The 17,913-nt window shown below is 40.5% G+C and overlaps 1 protein-coding gene across 1 annotated transcript in view; it reads right to left on the bottom strand.

The window, feature by feature from the left end:
• Positions 1-11,986, bottom strand: part of SPTBN5 (spectrin beta, non-erythrocytic 5) — an 84,919-nt gene extending 72,933 nt beyond the window's left edge. Inside the window, exons 1-9 of the mRNA XM_017741615.1 lie at positions 11,876-11,986; positions 9,143-9,304; positions 8,523-8,642; positions 7,922-8,079; positions 6,802-7,030; positions 3,298-3,929; positions 2,163-2,301; positions 546-778; positions 5-113 (exon numbers count right to left, since the gene is read on the bottom strand). Coding sequence (XP_017597104.1) covers positions 5-113; positions 546-778; positions 2,163-2,301; positions 3,298-3,929; positions 6,802-7,030; positions 7,922-8,079; positions 8,523-8,642; positions 9,143-9,304; positions 11,876-11,986 — 1,893 coding nt within the window. The remainder of the gene's footprint in view (positions 1-4; positions 114-545; positions 779-2,162; positions 2,302-3,297; positions 3,930-6,801; positions 7,031-7,921; positions 8,080-8,522; positions 8,643-9,142; positions 9,305-11,875) is intronic.
• Between the last annotated feature and the right edge of the window lie 5,927 nt (positions 11,987-17,913).

Here is a 17,913-nt window from a genome sequence, read left to right on the forward strand (position 1 = left end):
TCCCTAATGTTGTCATCCTTGCCAGCTTCCATTTCTCAGAGATCCATGATTCTTCTTGTTTGCAGTCACGGAAGAATTCAAAAAGCTTCAAAGCCTCTTCTAGCTGAGATTTACTGAGGGAAACAGTGTATGACAGTCAGGATTCCATGAAGACAGTGGTAGAATAATCAAAGAAAAATTTAGAAATCCAGAATTTGAATGCCTTCAGTTCCTCTTTGTTATATACTATGTCATATTTATGGAATAAGACAAAGAAACAAAATTAGTTTTCCTTCTTTCTCCAGGAGATGAGGAGATAATCATTTTCTATTCAGACTTCTCATAAAGCAAGTTTTAATAAATGCTGAGAATTCAGCTAATCTTCATCTATGAAAGTGAGCGATCCTTTCAGTCAATTGCAGTCAAGACAATTGAGTTGTTTTTGTTATGTCTTCATAATTAGAGAAATGAAAAATTTTCAAATGCTGGGGAGCTGTGCCTTCTGATTAAAGAATTAGGATTGGGCAACTGCATCAGGAAGAACAGAGCCACAACTACAGCCCTACCGTGACTTGCTCTGAGCTGTAAGTTTCTGGTACAGCTGACGAAGCATCTGAACTTTTGCATAAAGCAATTCTGATTTAACTGTGCTGTCCTTGCTGATCTCTGCTGTCCTCTGGGTGATGTGTGACAATCTGCCATCATAGGAGGAGATCTGCGAGTCAACCAAGTTGTGATTCTGCAGCAAATCTACTACTTCCAGGAGCTGCTTCCCACAGTCCTGGGAATTCACTAGCACCTACAAACAAAGTGAGAAGGAAAAAAAAGGCGTCTTAGGCAGTGCATCCAGGGTCTCAGTGCAAATAAATCAGATGAAAGCTTCCTGTTTTCTCTCATAGCTTCTAAATGTCCAAGAATGTCAGTTAGGTAAAGCTAAAATGCTGCCTATTTAGAGAAATTATACTCTTCTTTCAATTCCACAAGCTAATGGCAACAATCCAGAGTTTCTATCTGCTTCAGTGCAAGTAAAAGGCTCATCAAATAAGCATCTGTTTTTGCACCTAAGATATTTCTTCTGATTAAGCACTCAAGGCCTCAGAATTTGCAGACACAATGAATATCCCTTTGCTATAGACGCATCTGTAGGCAGATTGATTCACAGTTTGTATTTGAAGAATTCTACAATATCCCATTCTATGGTATGTCCTAACTGCAATGTTCTTTTATTTGAGGAGCTTACTTGTCTATCTAAATAATGAAAATAAGTACTTTATAGTATTTAATTGGTCACTGATGACAACCTCTTACCAGTCTGTCTTCTTTCTAGTTGTATCGATGGATACAACTACTAATCCTAGGGTACTATCTTTCCATACCAATCTTTTCCCATATTCTCAGGCTATTGTTATTCCAACAACACTATTACCATTAGATGTTCTTTGTCTCCTAACACTAGGACAGAAATATTTATAACTTAGAGATAGCTCTTATCTTTAATTCGAAATTCACAACTTCATATAGCACAGTTACTCTTCCAGCTTGGGTACAAGGCAACCTGTAGTCATAAGGATTTTTCTGTCTTCAAGGCAAAGGATGTATACATACTTCCTTCCATTACAAAATCAATATGAACCCAGTTATTTCTCATGCTAAAGAGAAGATTTGCACTCTGACACTCTGGTAACAGTTGGAAATTCTTTCTAAGAGCAATCACTATGCGTTTACAGTGGAACTTTCCTTTCTCATGATCTTATAGACCTGTAAGCCTGAGCTAATTCCCATCTGTATAATTACTGCAGGTACTTCCAGAAGCTAATTCAGAAGAATTACGTGGAATGGAAACAGAAGATGGTTTTATTCCACTTTTGCTTTTGCACTTGTAAATTTAGAAAATATTATTTCCCGTCTTTATTTTACTGTGTAACTCGAACCTGTAGTGCATTCCACGTAGTAGGATACCTGGCTTTCTGATTAGGGAAACTCCCTATAGCAAAGCCTGTTTTTTTGTTGTGTAGTTACCTGTGATGATGAACTGAAATGCTCAGTTAGGCATCTAGGTTAAAATAGTGTATTTTTTCTATAGCTGATAGGCTTATCTCCTGTTGGCACCAGACAATCCCTGGAACATGGGGACACACACTGGCAGTACTGCAAGTTGTGTGCTGGTGGAGAGGGCTCTGTACCTGCAGCTCTTTCAGCTCCTCTGTAATGGCATCTATGTCCCTCAGGAGGCCCAGAATTTCCTGCATTGTTCCCAGGGATTGCTCTCTTCTCTGCAGCTGATCCAGGAGATCCTGCCATTGCTTTGAAATGCTCTTTTGCCTACAAAGGAAGAGAAAGAAATTACCAGTTTGGACCAAAGACTTTGGGCAGCACTGGAGGATTCTCAGTGCTTGCGGCTTTAGAGGAGCTAAATGAACACACACGACTCTTGACATCAGTGCAAGAGGACAGGCCAGGAACACAAAACAGGTCAAAGCAATGTTGTTATAGGAGGTTTGACTAGCACATCAAGTGTCATTGACTTTTTAAAATTTAGATGTTGTTTTTAAGAATGTTCATAAAACATCCTTTTCTTTGTTACAGTGCTTTTCCTTGATACAGTGGAAAGGCTTGGAAACAAAGAAGTGGTCTTGAAATGGCTGCTTAAAGTAAGACTTCAACCTAAACCACATAATAAGTCACAGTCTGATCTCACAGTTTGATTTACTCTTTTATAACTCTTTTTCTGAGTTTTCACAGAGGGTCCTGCTTTTGTCTTAATTTAGAAAACCACTAAAATGCCACAAGAGAAGTTATTCATATGGCATCCTTAGATACTCACAAATCAGGTTACATAATAACATGAGATAATCAGAGAATTTATAATTTCTCAAGATTTGCTCCAAAATTGAATAAGTCTGAGAATACTTAACCAATTGCCTTAACCAATCTGTATCTCCCCAAATTGCAGACTGAAATAGAAATGTGTTGATTTGGGGAAAAAAAAAAGTATCTCTCTAAGCATTTTGATGGCAGATGGAATATTTGGTAGAGATTTTTAGGTATATTCTCATATATAACAAAAATACCCAAAATTATTTCTCGCCCTAAATCAGTCTGAGGACTTGACCATTCAAGGAAAAAAATCAGAATTTTGAAGATGAAGCGTCTGCCTTATCTGCTGAAACTGTTCACAGGTAGAAGAAATTCCTGACAGTTCTACTCATGAGGAGCAGAGACAAGATTCACAGTTATAACTAATTTTCTTCCACTACACCACAGAATTTCAACTAATTTTGACCTCCACCACTACAAAACCTCACAACCATCACTCACTTCTGCAAGATTTGATCTTTGCCGTGATAGTTCTCCTGGCTGATAATGGTGGCCATTTCATCCAAAGCTGTGAAGCGTTCCCTCCTGGGCAGGACATCTGCCACAATGGCTTCCAGCTTCTTACTGGCAGCCTCCATCCTGTCCACACTCTCTGGCCAGAAGTCCTGCTTCCCGATCACTTTCCTCATGTCTTCCAAGTAGGACTCACGCAGGGCTGCCTTCTTCAGGAACCTCTGGGCTAGCTGTTCCAGCCTTTCTAGCCTCAGCATCTCCTTCTGCAGTGCTTTTCCTCGGCTGTGCTCTGACTTTTCCAGGATGATCCAGTGCTTTTCCACATCCTGCAGCATCTTCCCCTCTGGGGGCAAGTATGGCCGTTGGTTATTGGCCCTCTGCTTGGTCCTGATGTTGAAGAGATGAGCTTCAATCATGCCCTTCTCTTGGTATTTGGGGGGTTTCTCCACAGTGCGGAAGGTTTTAAAGTTGGCCATGAGCAGCCACATTTCCTGAAGAGAGTTGGGGAAATGACGGTCATCCAGCTCCACCACCTTCTGTTTAATCCATTTCAGGAGGTCAGAGACCATCTGCTCATACTGAAGCTTCAAGTCATCTATCTCCTCCAGGAAGAACACAATCTGTGGTGGGAATATAAAGTTACAAGCCACATAAGGAACAGAATGAAGCAAGGTGGGTGAACAGAAAGCAGCATCTTCAGAAGTGGTCACATTTTTATAGTGATGTGGTGATAGCTGTCACGTCTGAGGTCAAGTGAAACCCTAAAACAGCTTTCCATAAAACACAGATAAATAAATATCATATGTCTCATTATCAGTTTTTATTTAAGAAAACATTAATTTTGGAATTAACAGCATGTATGTGGAGACTGTTAGCAATTCCTTTGTGGGATGACTAGAAAGCAAGAATCACAAACTGAGGGTTCAGATTTTTTTCACAATCGAAAAACCCAGACTTTTTTTCCAGTCTCATTCCTCAACCCCAAACAATTCTATCCTAATACGAAGTTACACCCTCTTAGCTTCACCACTTAGGATCTTAGGAGACCATCTGACAAGATCCTGGTTCTCTCACATGCACACAGCAGACTGTGGTCAAACAGCCCCTTCTCAATCTCTTCTATTGGAACTGTTTGTCTTTATAAAAATTTTTAGAAAATGTTTCATGGCCAAACAGGGCTTTGGTAAAGATGTTAACTCTGATTCAACACTAACTTTTCAAGTCCAAGACATTCACCTGTTTCATTTGGGGCCTGACCTGCCTTTATTTCAAGTTCAAGTAAATACTGGAGCAAACATCTAGAATGAAATCCCTAATAAAATAAAAGGTGTTAGAATGAAATCATCCTTTCTTTCCATTTTACATTTTTTCCGTCTTTGTCTTTTTACTTCTTCTTATTTTTTTCTTTACCCTAATTTAGTAAAGATGCAGATCTTTACTCCTGCAAATGTCAGGTTTAGTACTGAACAATGTTGCCTGCCTCTATCATGCTGCTGAGTTTGCCTGCTCCAGCCAGGCAGATTAGTGAGGGAGATGGCACTGAGAAAAGACCCAGACTTTCCAAGTGGTAATCTGCTTTTGCCTACCAGAAAGTGCACTTGGCAATGACTAAGTGCTGCAGTCTTGTAACAGGAGTAAAATAGCACCAGCCTTTAGTGCAGGAAAAGCAGCCCTGTGACATCTGGGCTCCCTTCTGTATTTTCTGTCATTGTACCCAGTTCTTGCTGAAAGATCTTAGCAAATGCATGGTCACCTCAGATGGGAGAGGGAAAGGAGATTTGCCTCCCCGAGCTGTTTCTCTCTGCCATCCTGGTCACACACTTATTCTGAACTCGAAGGCTTCCTTGATACATTCAGGCTTCCCTCCCAATCCTATTAGTAAATTCAGAGCTGCCTATTTGAGGGGACTAAGGATATGAAGAGATTAACATCTGTTTCCTTCTCCTTCTGAATGTTTGTGTGTGCCAGAAATGCAGGAAGACAGGAACGCAATATTAGAGACAGGCTAAAAATAGGGAAGGAGTCAAAGGGAGAAAAAGAAGTAGGTAAGTGGAGAGAAAGAAAAGAAAGAATAAATATAACTATGAGAAAATGGAAAAAAACAGTGGAGCACAAAGAGAATTGAAAAATGACAGAGTAAACAAACTGTTTATTCATAAAATACAAAAGTTATGGCCTAATTGCTCCTTATAGTTCCTCTAATATATGCTTGTGGGCTCAAAAACCATTTCATGTTTATCAAAAGATAAATAATGTCTCCTGGCCAAAATCCAGAGACTCCTGTAGGGCAGGGAAGTCCTACTGCCCCTCCCAAGTCCTGCTCTCATCTAATGCATCTCTTTGGAGAACATGCTGTTCTAATACATAGAATCCTAGAGTATCTCGAGTTGGATGGTCCCACAACAACCATCGAGTCCAACTCCCTGCTCCTTGCATTGAGTCTTCTGACAAAGAGCATCCTCCAGACACTCCCTCAACACCATCATTGGTGCTATGAGGGGCAATGTTACAGGATCATCTAATCCTTGCCCCAGACCACATTTTTAGCTCACCGAACCCTGCTTTGCAAAACCTTTTCACCTTGTCACCACCAGGGAAGCATCATCTGGATTTTTGTGCCTCCCATTAAGAAATGTATTCCCCCTCTCAACTGCACAGGCAGATCTCCGAGTCCAGATGTTCATGTGGGACCCATCCTGGACGTGCAGGTTTTTGCAGGCTACTTCTTTTGTGTTTTTCTCAAAACAAGAACAGATTTCTCTGAAGATAGAAATTTTCTCTAGGGAAGTCATCATCAGTGGAACAACTACAAAATTCCTTTAGTTTTCCATCAGCAGGATGCAAGTAATTTTTAATATAACTCACAATTTTAAGTGAGGTGAAGTGTATATGGAAACAGAAAAAAATTTAGCTTAGCTGAATTTAATAAACATTTTATAAAAATGTTTTAAAAATTTAGCCAATTTAGCTAGCATTCTCTCAGGTTTCTTTGTTGTTGTTATTGGTGGTGGTATTGAGTTGGTTTGGTTTTGTTTAGCTTGTTTGTTTGTTGCTTTTTTTTGTTTTTCATTTTCTACCTAAGGAGTCAGAAAGGATGAGGATTTTCTTAGGAAATCAAAATCCATAGTTCCACAGAATAAGGGATCATCTTTCCTATTAAATGAGAAAATTGTTGACTAGGTCTGCTTTTGCCTAGTCTTAATCTTCTCCCAATATTATTGAGATCTGTATGCCTCAAGCTTCCTTGGAGTCCCATCAGCTCTCAAACAGAAACTGAGGTGAAAAAGGGATTGATTTTCAGTGAGATAATTGCAACCTTCTTGGAGATCAGAGAGTACAGGCTCCAGGTACAAGTCTCAAGGTACAAGGTCTTTCAGATGGCTGTGCCTTTTGATTCGTTCAAGTGATCCTGAAGCTGAGCTTGCACAAAACTGCCCCCACTTCCAAATTAAGTTTTTAACTTCCACCTTCCAAAGATAGCCACACACTTACTTTGGTAAGTCTCTTTTGTATTGTCTGGTCTTGTTTCAGTCTGGAGAAGTAGTGGTAATAGAGTGACACATAAGTCATGATGGATCTCTCATCTGGATAGGGCACTGCCACATCCTCAGCATCAAGCAGTTTGCTGATTCCAAACTCTTTCTCAGCAACATCAAAAGCATTGTTCAAGTTTTTAATAGGCTGGTCCTGCCGCAATGAGCTATAGTGGATAAGATCAGGCCTGGGCAGGGAGAAAAACCGGGCATGGAGATGAAGAAAGATTTATATTTGCAGTAAGTTCTTTCAGATCATAAATCATAAACTGTTTATGAGACTAAGTTAATAGTCATGTAACTGTTAATGTTATGTGACATTAATGCTGAAATTACTTTGACCCTGAACTTCATTCAAGAGCATTGCCCCTTGCCTACATAGCAGGAAGAAAATTGTCCTTTATGCAATTGAATTACTATTCCCAGCAAATCTCTGCCTTTCTCTTATTTCTCCTCTTCCCTGATGGGTGAAAGCCAAAGCCCACTAGAGAGGCACCTCCAGAAAAGTGAGGTGACTCCCAGCTTGGGAAGTTACAAAATCCCACTATGGTATCCTGTATAAGATGTAGCAGAACTGTTGAGGACAAATAAGTGTTTGAGGTTACCATAGGTCATTTCTCCCTCCTGCTTTTGGCTGCTTTCGTCACACTTTTTCAAGGGAAAAGAGAAGGGAGAAAGACTGAGAAGTTGCTTACTCTATTACAATTGAACAGGAAGATATACATGCTCACAAAGCTCATACAATAAAACCAGTGCCTAAAAGAACGATTTTAGAATAAGAGCAATGGGAACATGACTGAGGGGCTAAGACCAAATGGGCAGCTTTGTTCAGATATGTGATATTCCCCTGGCAATTCAATTCTTTATCCAACTAAAGGAGCTACCAAGCAGGAGCTTTTGGTTCTTCCTTCCAAGAAGGAGAGAATATCCACTTAAGAAAGAAGAGTCTTCAGTGAGAAAGGGCAGAGAGAATCTGACATTTTCTTGACAAAAACTGTAATTCAGACCTTGGAACAACTGGTTTCAGAGCTAGAAACAGCAGTGAGCAACTCTGCCTGAACTGATCCATCAGATCTTACCTGTGAGCATGTATGAGTGCATTGAAGGCCAGCCCATCACTCCAACTTTTGGAGAAGTCCTTCACACTCACATTGGAATAGCTTGCAGTTTTATGCTGACACCAGAGTAATAAGGCTTCATTGGCAAATAGAACATCAGCTCTGCCTCCAAATTCTTCCTGTAGAGAGAGCAGGGAAAAGAAAAATCAGTGTCAAGTAGTATCAGTGAGTTTAAGCTTATGTTCCCAAAGATCACTTTGTCTTACTTTTGTCCAATTCACAGATCCTGAATATGACGTATTCAGGTGTGCTATTAGAAGTTATTGACTTTGATTTCATAATACCTTTATAGAATCTTGTTTTTCATGTTCTTAGAGTACATGTTAATAATTTAAAAAAGCAGATGCTTCTTCAGAGAAAGAGCAAAGGAGCATCATGGGACTCAAATCTAGAGAGAACTGTTGACAGAGAAATTCAACATGAAGTCAAAAGTCTGTAAAAAATTTGTAGGAGAGGGTGAAGAACATGAATGTACTTTCTATCTCCAAGTCACTGTTTTGTCTCTTCGAGAAAAAAAAGTGGATTCAATTGCACAAGCAAAAAGACAAGGATACAGTTTTACCTTATCAAGTTTGATAGATGAAATCTGAAATCGAAGTATGATGATCCAGATAAGGCCCAGGATTAAGGTTCTGTCGCCATCTACAATATTCTCAGGACCAATAACTTTTACTTGTACCTGCTAATAAACCAGTATCTGTTCAGCATAAAAGCACTTGTGTCCAGCTCTCAGTGTAACAAACTGTTACTGGAGAGGGTGTTAAGGCTGTTTTCTTAAGCAAAAAGGTTTTATGTTTACACCTTTTCATAGGTCCACAGACCTGCAAGCTCCTATATCTGCTCATTATGAGTTTCAGCAAATGCCTGGCAAAGGGATAGTGGCCTCAAAGATTTAAAGTTCCTATATATATTCTGAAAACTGGTGGTTAGGGAGAGTAAAGAAACATATTTCAGTGCTCCTTTCCTCCAAAGGACAGGAACATTAGCTGTTTCTAAAACATATTACTCAAATAACAAAGAAATTAAAATTTGATTAATTTTTTTTCTTTTAATAAAATCCCTGGCCTGCTTTCAGAGGATATGTTATTGTGTACTAGACGGAGAAACTACAATGAGTATGATGCTATATTAATTAGTACCATACATAAGCAGTTGTGATCTCTAATATCAGTATTAACATACCTTGGATTTCAGAAATGTGATGGCTTTGCTGTTGTTCTCTAGAAAATGCACTCTCATCTTTCCCCGGCTTGGTTTGGGCAAAGCTTCTCCAGAGAGCAGCTCCAGGAGTTTCATGAGAGAGATGCCATCCTTCAAGTCTGTGTAGATGTCTTCTATCTCAATCTTTACCTGTAAAGACCAGCCAGACAATACAGACTCCAGCTTAACATTTGGCACAGAGAACCCTCTACTTTTAAAACGAAACAAACAACGCCTTCTTGATGTTTCATTGAGTCTTCTCTATGACAATGCATATTTACACATAGTAGTAAGTCTTAATTCAGAACAAATGGATTTGCAGGAGGACTGACATTATTTATGAAAGTAGTCTGAAGTTAAAAAAAACAACAAAGCCAAAATGCAAACTCACAATGGAGTACAAAAAAAAAGCAGGAGATTTTGAAAAATAAAAAAAATTGAGCATTTTCAAAATCAAACCTTTTGGAAATGCTCACATTTTTTATTTCGATTCAAGTGAATCTTTTATTTTATCAGAATAATTTTATTCTGAGCAATGCATTTCATTTCAAAGTTGAGCTGATAATCCCATTCAATGACTCATCTTTTACTCCATAGTCTCAACAAAGTTTGTCATATCCTGCTTAGGCCTGCACTACCACCCAAAGTCTCCATATTTTCAGCCAGAGTCTCACACTAAGTGAAAGGTTAAGATCATTTACAAAATATGTTTTATTGCTGCCAGTAATGAGGTCACCCAGTGCTTAGGTGATACAACATGACACAGTCTGTACTCTGACCTAACAAGAACTTGCCTTGGGTGTTTCCTTTTGGCCTTATGCCACTTACCGTCTAGAAGTGACATTAAAACCATACCACACACCTAAGAATAATTTACTGTGATTTTGAAATTACAGTAAATAATCTTTTTTCCTTCAAAAAAAGAAAGAAAGAAATAAAGAGAGAAAAAGAAAGAGAGAGAGAGAAAGAGAGAGAGCGAGAAAGAAGAAAGCTAAGCCAGTATATTTTTAATTCAGGGAATATTAAGAGGAAAAAGGACAGGCAACAGGCATGCACCTTCTAATTTCTGATCAATTACTAATTAGCTTAAGAGATCTTTTCTCCAAAGAAAGGAAAAAACACTAAAAGTGTAGAAGCAACTTAGAGAATTTTTAAGTCTGTATTGTGCATGGAACAAGGATTTACAACGTGCTCTACTGTTTACCTCCACAAAAAAACCTCCCTGTTTAGTTGCCAACTTTATTTCTTCTTGCATATTAAACAAAACTTAAAATTCTGCCTATAGTGTACTAAAATAAAAAAAAAATAAAGCTGTTATATTCTGTGACACTTCTATAAATGAAGAATAGTTCAATTTGAATTCGTAAAAAGGCAGACTTCATTTATCTGCTTTATGTCTCACCCAGCTGTTGTTTTAATAGCTTTGTTGCCTCATTCGTCTCATAAAGACATCACTCACAAATAGTTTAACAAATTCAATCCAATAGCATCCTTAGTACTAGACTTGAAGTGGTCAAGAGTACACTTGAGGGCACTGCAGTGCCCTGTAGTATGATCCAATCACCTTAAAGCATGCCTTGGAAAGCTGGGACTACACTGCCAGGCAGACCTAGATAAGATGTCCGGCTCTGCTGCCTCTACCATATATGGTTCGGAAAGCTCTCACAGGCTTTGCTCCCAAGGCTTTTATGATTCATGAGCAAGTACATTGCAGGAACTTAAGACTGACATTTTTATCTTTGAACTTGGAGGCATTTTTAAAATGAGAAAGTATATGTCTATAGCTAAACAGAACTAATTTCCTACACCATAGAAACTGAACCTTCTGCAGATGGCAAAATGCGAACGTATTTTGCATTTGTTCTCTCCTGCTAAGAAAAATAAATTTGAAAGTTTGTTGTGCTCTGCAGCTGCCTTTGTATGAATCACAAACTTAAAATGTTACACTGAAAAAAGCCATCTGGCACTGAAACACGGTGATGAGCTACAATGGACCCAATGGCTGGGTCCTGCTTGGTGGCCTCAACGTCCATTTTCATTACCATCAACTACAGACTCTAGAAAGCGGAATTGGCTTTGGATGATGTCATTCTTTTCTGCTACAGCTACATCATTTGTGCCTGAAACTTTATCTTCAGTAAATCTGGAGACTGGAATATGCTGGTGTTACCTTGCACACGCAGATCGACTGCACGCTAGCTCTGAAGTCTGAGAGGTACTGAAAACAAACTAGTCTGTACTTGCATGGCAGTATGCCTGAAATTGCTAAAATTAAGGCTACTTCTTCAGAGCCTGTGAGCAGCAACTCAAAATGAACTGATCAGGCAAAGCACAAAGTCTGAGTTTTTGGCCAGGCAATTAAGAACTGAGCATCGCTTGGGGAAATCCTGACATCCGCAGAAAATTTACTTGCAGGAAAAAGAAGCAAATAAGGATTTTCCTCTGAGAGGATCTCCAATGTACAATGGACATTACAATACGATGGATCTACAAAGTAAACCTTGATTTCAGAGAAGACTGGTAACATGGACAAAGGAGACAGATGTGAGGTAGAAGATAGAGGCTGGAGCACTCTGGTTAGTCAAAGTCTTCCTTGTTTGCATGTGACAACATTCAGAAAAAATACGTTAAAAATAATGTAAAAAAGGATACAGTGGGTGAAATAAAATAAAATAAACCCCAGAAAAAAATCTCCAAATTGAAGGAGCTACCTACATTATTCCTGGAGAAGACGTTGTTCATCCAGTTGGTGAAGGTTTTCTTTTGCATGGACATACGCTGCTCCTGCAGCTTTTTGATATGGTCTTTTTCATATTCAGTATCCATGGTCACCTAGGAAGTCAGAAACCTCAGTAGGCTGCTGAGAGCTGAAGAGATCTGCCAGGCCACCTACAAAAAATCACATGCCCAGTGCATATAGGAAACCCAGCACCAACAGGTACAAGATTCAATACCACACCCAGTGTAATACCTGAATTTCCTTTTGCTTGCACTTTGCACTTTAATTTCACCAACTTTATTTTTTACCTACTTGAGCTGACCCTTTTAAGATAAATCTCTAGCTTCAGGATGAAAATGTGACATGTATCTATGCAGATTTACTTTCTTGTTCTTGGTGTCCACCCAGACTCCTTGATCTCATGAGGACCACCACTACCTGAAAGCCATCAATAACTTCTATGTGTGTGCTGAAAGCACATCACGGAGAACTAGTCTTAGACACAGCCAGAAGGAGGAATTGGCAAATAGCTTCCAAAAAGAAAATGTGTTATATTCTCTGAAGACTGGTCGAGATGCTGTTGTTGGCTTTCAGACCACTGTATTCCCAACAAAAATCAAAGAACTGTTTAGAAAGGAAATGGAACCAAGTTGTTTCTTTCCTCACATAGGTTCAGTTTTTGCACATCTATCACAGTAAGGATGGTTACACAGGTCAATAATCACATGAACAAGGTCCCAGCCTGGGTGTCAGGAAGCATTATTCCTCTTCCCCACTCTTGTCTACCTCATCCATACCAGTGAAAAGTCAGGCTTGTAATTCCTCATAGCACCCAAGCTGAATATTCAGAAAGAATAGAAGGGAGGAGTCTTCCCTTTAGAGTCTGTGACACAATAAAATAGATTTCAGCTCAACTGATGAGTTCATTTGAAGACACTTGGCTTACACTGTAAATTTGTAACAGCAGTGACCTTGCTTTTATGAAGGCAAGAGGATCACTTAAAAAAAAAAGAGAAAAATCAGTGTAAGATCTGTGGCTACAGACATCTTTAGTGACCAAACATCATCTGCTTGAACTACTGCCATAATTATAAGTATTACCTGGGTATCAGCCTGGCTGGGAAACCAAGAAAATTGTTGTAGTGATGGGAGAGGAGAGACATGTCTATTGCTGTCAACCCACTAAAAAGAGAGAAGAGACTGAAAAATTGAAACATCTGAGAAACTCTGAGACATGGAGCAGGGTGACCTACTTCCCGAAATTCCATGTTTCTTTTGCAAAGGTGAAGTTCTGAACAATTATGGGCTTTGTACTCATTTAATTCATAAAACATAAAATACTGGGAAAGAAGACTTTGTCTGTCCTAGCATGAGAAGACAGCAATAAGGAACCAGCAACAGCAGCCACTGCAAATGGGAAATCCCTTGCCTGATAATTTTCCATGCCCTGATTTAGTATAAAAAAATTGCCATTTTACAATGTTAAAAGGCATGGAAAGTGCAGAAGCAATGATTTGTTACTGCATTTTTATTATTTCTTTCTGGGGCAGATGTTTCTTAACCCTCAGTGCTTGAATTCCTCGGAACAGGGACAGCATTGAAGCCTGACAGTTCAGCAACAACACAGGGAAGATGTAGGTCATGTAGATCATGACAGTAGATGAAAGCCTAATGGAAGGAACAATTTAGCAAAGTTTGACACAGTTATGGAGAACGTCCTCACAATATTTTCTTATGTTGTGGGCTAGTTCAGCACTGCCTACTTTCTCCATTTGAAGAGCAGATATTCAAAGAATTGCCTTTCCCTGGTGGAGAGGTGATATTAACTCACTCCCATGTAATAACCCATATAGGTAACCCATATCATAATGCCATTTCGGAGCTTACCAAATGCTTATCAGAACATCTGCAGGCTTTTTTTTAAGGATTGTTATCCAAACGCTGCAGTCACCCTGAATAATGATGGAACTGGTTTCATTCAGGTACAAAGGAAGCTTATTTGTTGAGCTATGGCCTCATATAACAGCTCACCTCTTTCATCAAGTTAGAAATTCTCCCTTTATGGGTAGACGACTACCTAAAGACAGATCTGTAATAGATTATCTGCATTTGCAGGATGCATAAACAGTGCTAAGAGCCAAAACTAGTCATAATTGTTTCATCACAAGGAAAGAAAAGATCAAAGAAAGTGGAAAAAAAGGGACTTACCCAGTTCTGGAGGAAGTCCTTTCTACCACTCAGTAGCTGGTTTTTCTGAAGAATGACTTCCACTAGATCCACTCCTACATTCACCTCACTGCTTTAATGCAAAGCGACCTTTGATTTCAGGAACAGAGACCAAGTATTTATGATGTACCTATGAACCTTTCACCTGATCTGAGAGAAACTAACCCATCAGAACACAATGAGTAAAGGTCGTCACAGGCCTTGTTCAATTCTTACGTTCAAAATTAATATACGAACCTCACCAAAATTGCTATAAACCAGTTGAAAAGTCATGCATAGCTCTGATGCTTTGGTAAAGAACATCTTGCACAACTTCACTGGAGGTTCTGCTCTTCTAAAGGAATTCTTCCCTGGAAAATTGAACCTGACAATGGAGTCTGAAAATGAAAGCACAGTAGAGAGTACAAAGATCAGAGTGATAGCCAAGTGATTAAACTGGGATACAGCAATGAGAAGGTGAAACAGTGAAGCGTCAGGAATTTGCTCAGCACTGCTTTGAGGAAGCTTTTGTGCACAGATACCTGCTGCTGGCAGGGCAAACTGGAGTCAAGCTGGCAGTGCCAGCTGATTCCAAAGTTTATCATTCATGGGCTTTTCTTTAATAACAAAAGGGGAAATAATTCTGGTGACTTATATAGATAGCAGTGAGGCCTTTCTGGCCTTTACAAGGTCACACATGCACAGGACACATTTACCTGGCATCATTGCCAGAAATCAGAGTTGCTGCTGGGAATCAGTACTAGAAAATGGGCAGGCATCTGAAATCAGGGGCTTTAAGTAAAGATGTCAAGCTCAGAGATGAGGTAAGGGAATAGTAGTCTTCTCCCTTTTAGCAAGTGTAGTTTAACTAGCACCCAAAAGGGACAGGAGGAAGCACAAGAAGAAATTAAGAATCCCTGCAAACTCAGGACAGATAAAACTTTGATCAGTAAAATCTGTGTCTTCATATGCATCCTAGAGAAATGTCATATATAATGTCACACAAAACTGCTAAAAAATATATATATTTATATTATAGGTATTTCTCAAAATATTCCCTCCAAATTCCCTGGCTCATGACCTGGACTAGCCAACTAAAACAATGCAATATATTGTATCACAACGTCTGTAATCTAAATACAATGTAACTAATACAATGCAATTCTTAAACATCATTAAATGCAAATAAGACAACCGGAAAATAGAGATACAAATTCAGCAACTGTCTCTTCTGTAAACTCATTTCCTTCTTGTAATTCTGCTCTTTTCTGTCTTGTTTTTCCACAGAATCTGTCAGGTAAGAAGGGACCACAGTAGATCATCTGGTCCAATGGCCCAACCTCTCTGCTCAAGCAGATCAACCCAGAGCACAGGGCAGATGATTGCATCCAGATGATCTCCAGTGCGGGAGACTCCACAACCTCTCTGGGGAACTGTTTCAGTGCACGCGCACCCACACAGTAAAGAAATTTCTCCTCATGTTCAGGTGGAACTTCCTATGCATCCGTTTCTGCCCGTTGCCTCTTGTCCTGTTGCTTGGCGCAACTGAGCAGAGCCTGGCTCCATCCTCTGACACCCTCCCTTCAGATACTCATAGACATCGATGAGTCCCCTTCTCAGTTGTCTCTTCTTGAGGCTGAACAGGCCCAGCTCCCTCAGTCCTTCCTCACAAAAGAGATGCTCCAGTTGGCCATTCATCCTCACTGCACTCCACTGGACCCACTCCAGGAGCTCCATGTCTCTCTTGTACTGAGGAGCCCAGAATGGGACACAGCACTCCAGATGTGGCCTCCTCACCAGGGCTGAGTAGAGCAGAATCACCTCCCTGCACCTGCTGGCAATGCTCTTCCTAATGCACCCCAGGACACCATTGGCCTTCTTGGCTACATGGACACTGCTGGCTCAGGGACAGCTTTTTGTCCACCAGGACCTGCAGGTCTCTCCTGGCAGAGCTGCTCTCCAGCAGGTCGGCCCTCAGCCTGTGCTGGTGCCTGGGGTTGTTCTTCCCCAGGTGCAGGACCCTGCATTTGCCTTTGTTGGATTTCAGACTGTTCTTCCCTGCCCATCTCTCCAACTTGTCGAGGTCCTTCTGAAGGGCAACACAGCCCTCTGAGGTATTGACAACTTCTCACAGTTTTCTATCATCGGTGAACTTTCTGAGGAGGCCTCTGCCCCTTCATCCAAGTCACTGATTAACAAGTTAAACAACACTGGGTGCAGTGAACACTGGGAGACACCAGTAATGACAAGCCTCCAACTAGACCCTGTGTCACTGATCACAACTGTCTGGAATCCTCCACTCAGTTGGTTTTCAATCCATCTCAATGTCCATTCATCCAACCCACATGAGGATTTCATGAGAGACATGAGAGACAGTGTCAAAAGCCTTGCTGAAGTCAAGGTAGAAAATACCCACTATTAACTTTCAGTTTTACCCATATTCTTAAAAAGGTAGGATTGTAAGCTGTTGATTTGAATCTGGGACAGGTTGGCTAGGTTATGTGTGTTGAGAAAACATTGTTGCTCCTTTCAAATAGAAGGCAGAGGACCAGTGGGTGAATTGGTTCTGAATGTAGGCATTTCTCCCTACTGCAAGTTAATTATTATCTATATGGTTAAATGCACAAATCACTGTCTTTGTTTTTTATGATGATACAAGGCAATCAAAGATATGGTATAAAATTTCACTAACTCCTGAATACCTATCTAGGGTTCAAAGTTAAATGGTGGACACTTATGTGACAGCGATAAATAAAGCCATTTCCTCAGTTATTTATATCCTAACAAAGTAAGAGGAAGGGCATAACAATATTTATGTGCAGTTTCCTGGAGGGATCAGGAAAAAATCACCCCTCTAGGCTAATTATGGGTCCTCTCTTGTGCCTTTGCAGAGAAGGGAAGCCTTGCCACAGACCTCAGGAAGGAGAAGGGCCTAAAGAGTACCCTTCCCTTGTCTTGTTTGCCTGAAGTGGTTTTCCATGATGGAAGATGTGTTTCTTTGTTTCTTAACAGGAAGGATCCTGATGCAGGATCTCCCTCTGCAAAATAGCTGTCAGTCAGATGTGTTAGGATTTTTTTTAACACCCCTTCTTATCTGCCCACAATCTTGCTCTGCTTAAGAGGAAAACGGAGACTATGGAGATCAAACAGACCTCATGAACAAGCAGCCTGTCTTGCAGCCCCAAAACTCCACAGTTCCCAGCCCTTCCCCCACTTGCTCCTCCACTCCTGGCAACACCATGTAAATCAAAGGGGACATGATGCTTATTTCTATCTATTTGAATTTTTTTTTTTAATATCATCATTGTCCTCCTCTCATAACACACATGTGAATTCCCAGCTCCTCTCCAAGATGGGAAGAAATGTTTGACTCCCCTGCCATAAAAAGCATAAAAGTGACAGTCACAGGGTTGCAGATGCTGAGTTTGCTGCTCCTACTCCCACCCCTGACCTCAAGTGAGGGCGGATCACCATGAGCTTTCCCAGGGCAGCTTTTCCAGGCAGCAGCACTGTCTTCCCCTCATCGTTGCCCTTGCCCACGCGGATGGAGGATCTGCCACAGACGAATATACACATACACAGCAGGGTGCAGATGCCTTCCTGGGCCAAAGCACCCCCACTAAGGCCATTTGTAGCTGACAGTCCTGTAGCTCCATGAGCCCTTCATTGTGCCAAGCTGCTACAGCCGTGCTCTGTGCTGCCACCGACCAAAGCCAGCTCCGATTTCAAAGCCATGTGACCATACTCATGCCTGCTGCTGCAGGGGACCGAGTCTATTCACACGGCTCAGGTGAAAGGCTAGACACAGCCCATCGCCCTCCATTATGTA

The sequence above is a fragment of the Corvus brachyrhynchos genome, unplaced genomic scaffold (assembly GCF_000691975.1).
Source record: "Corvus brachyrhynchos isolate BGI_N302 unplaced genomic scaffold, ASM69197v1 scaffold115, whole genome shotgun sequence".
In the NCBI taxonomy this organism is placed as follows: domain Eukaryota; kingdom Metazoa; phylum Chordata; class Aves; order Passeriformes; family Corvidae; genus Corvus; species Corvus brachyrhynchos.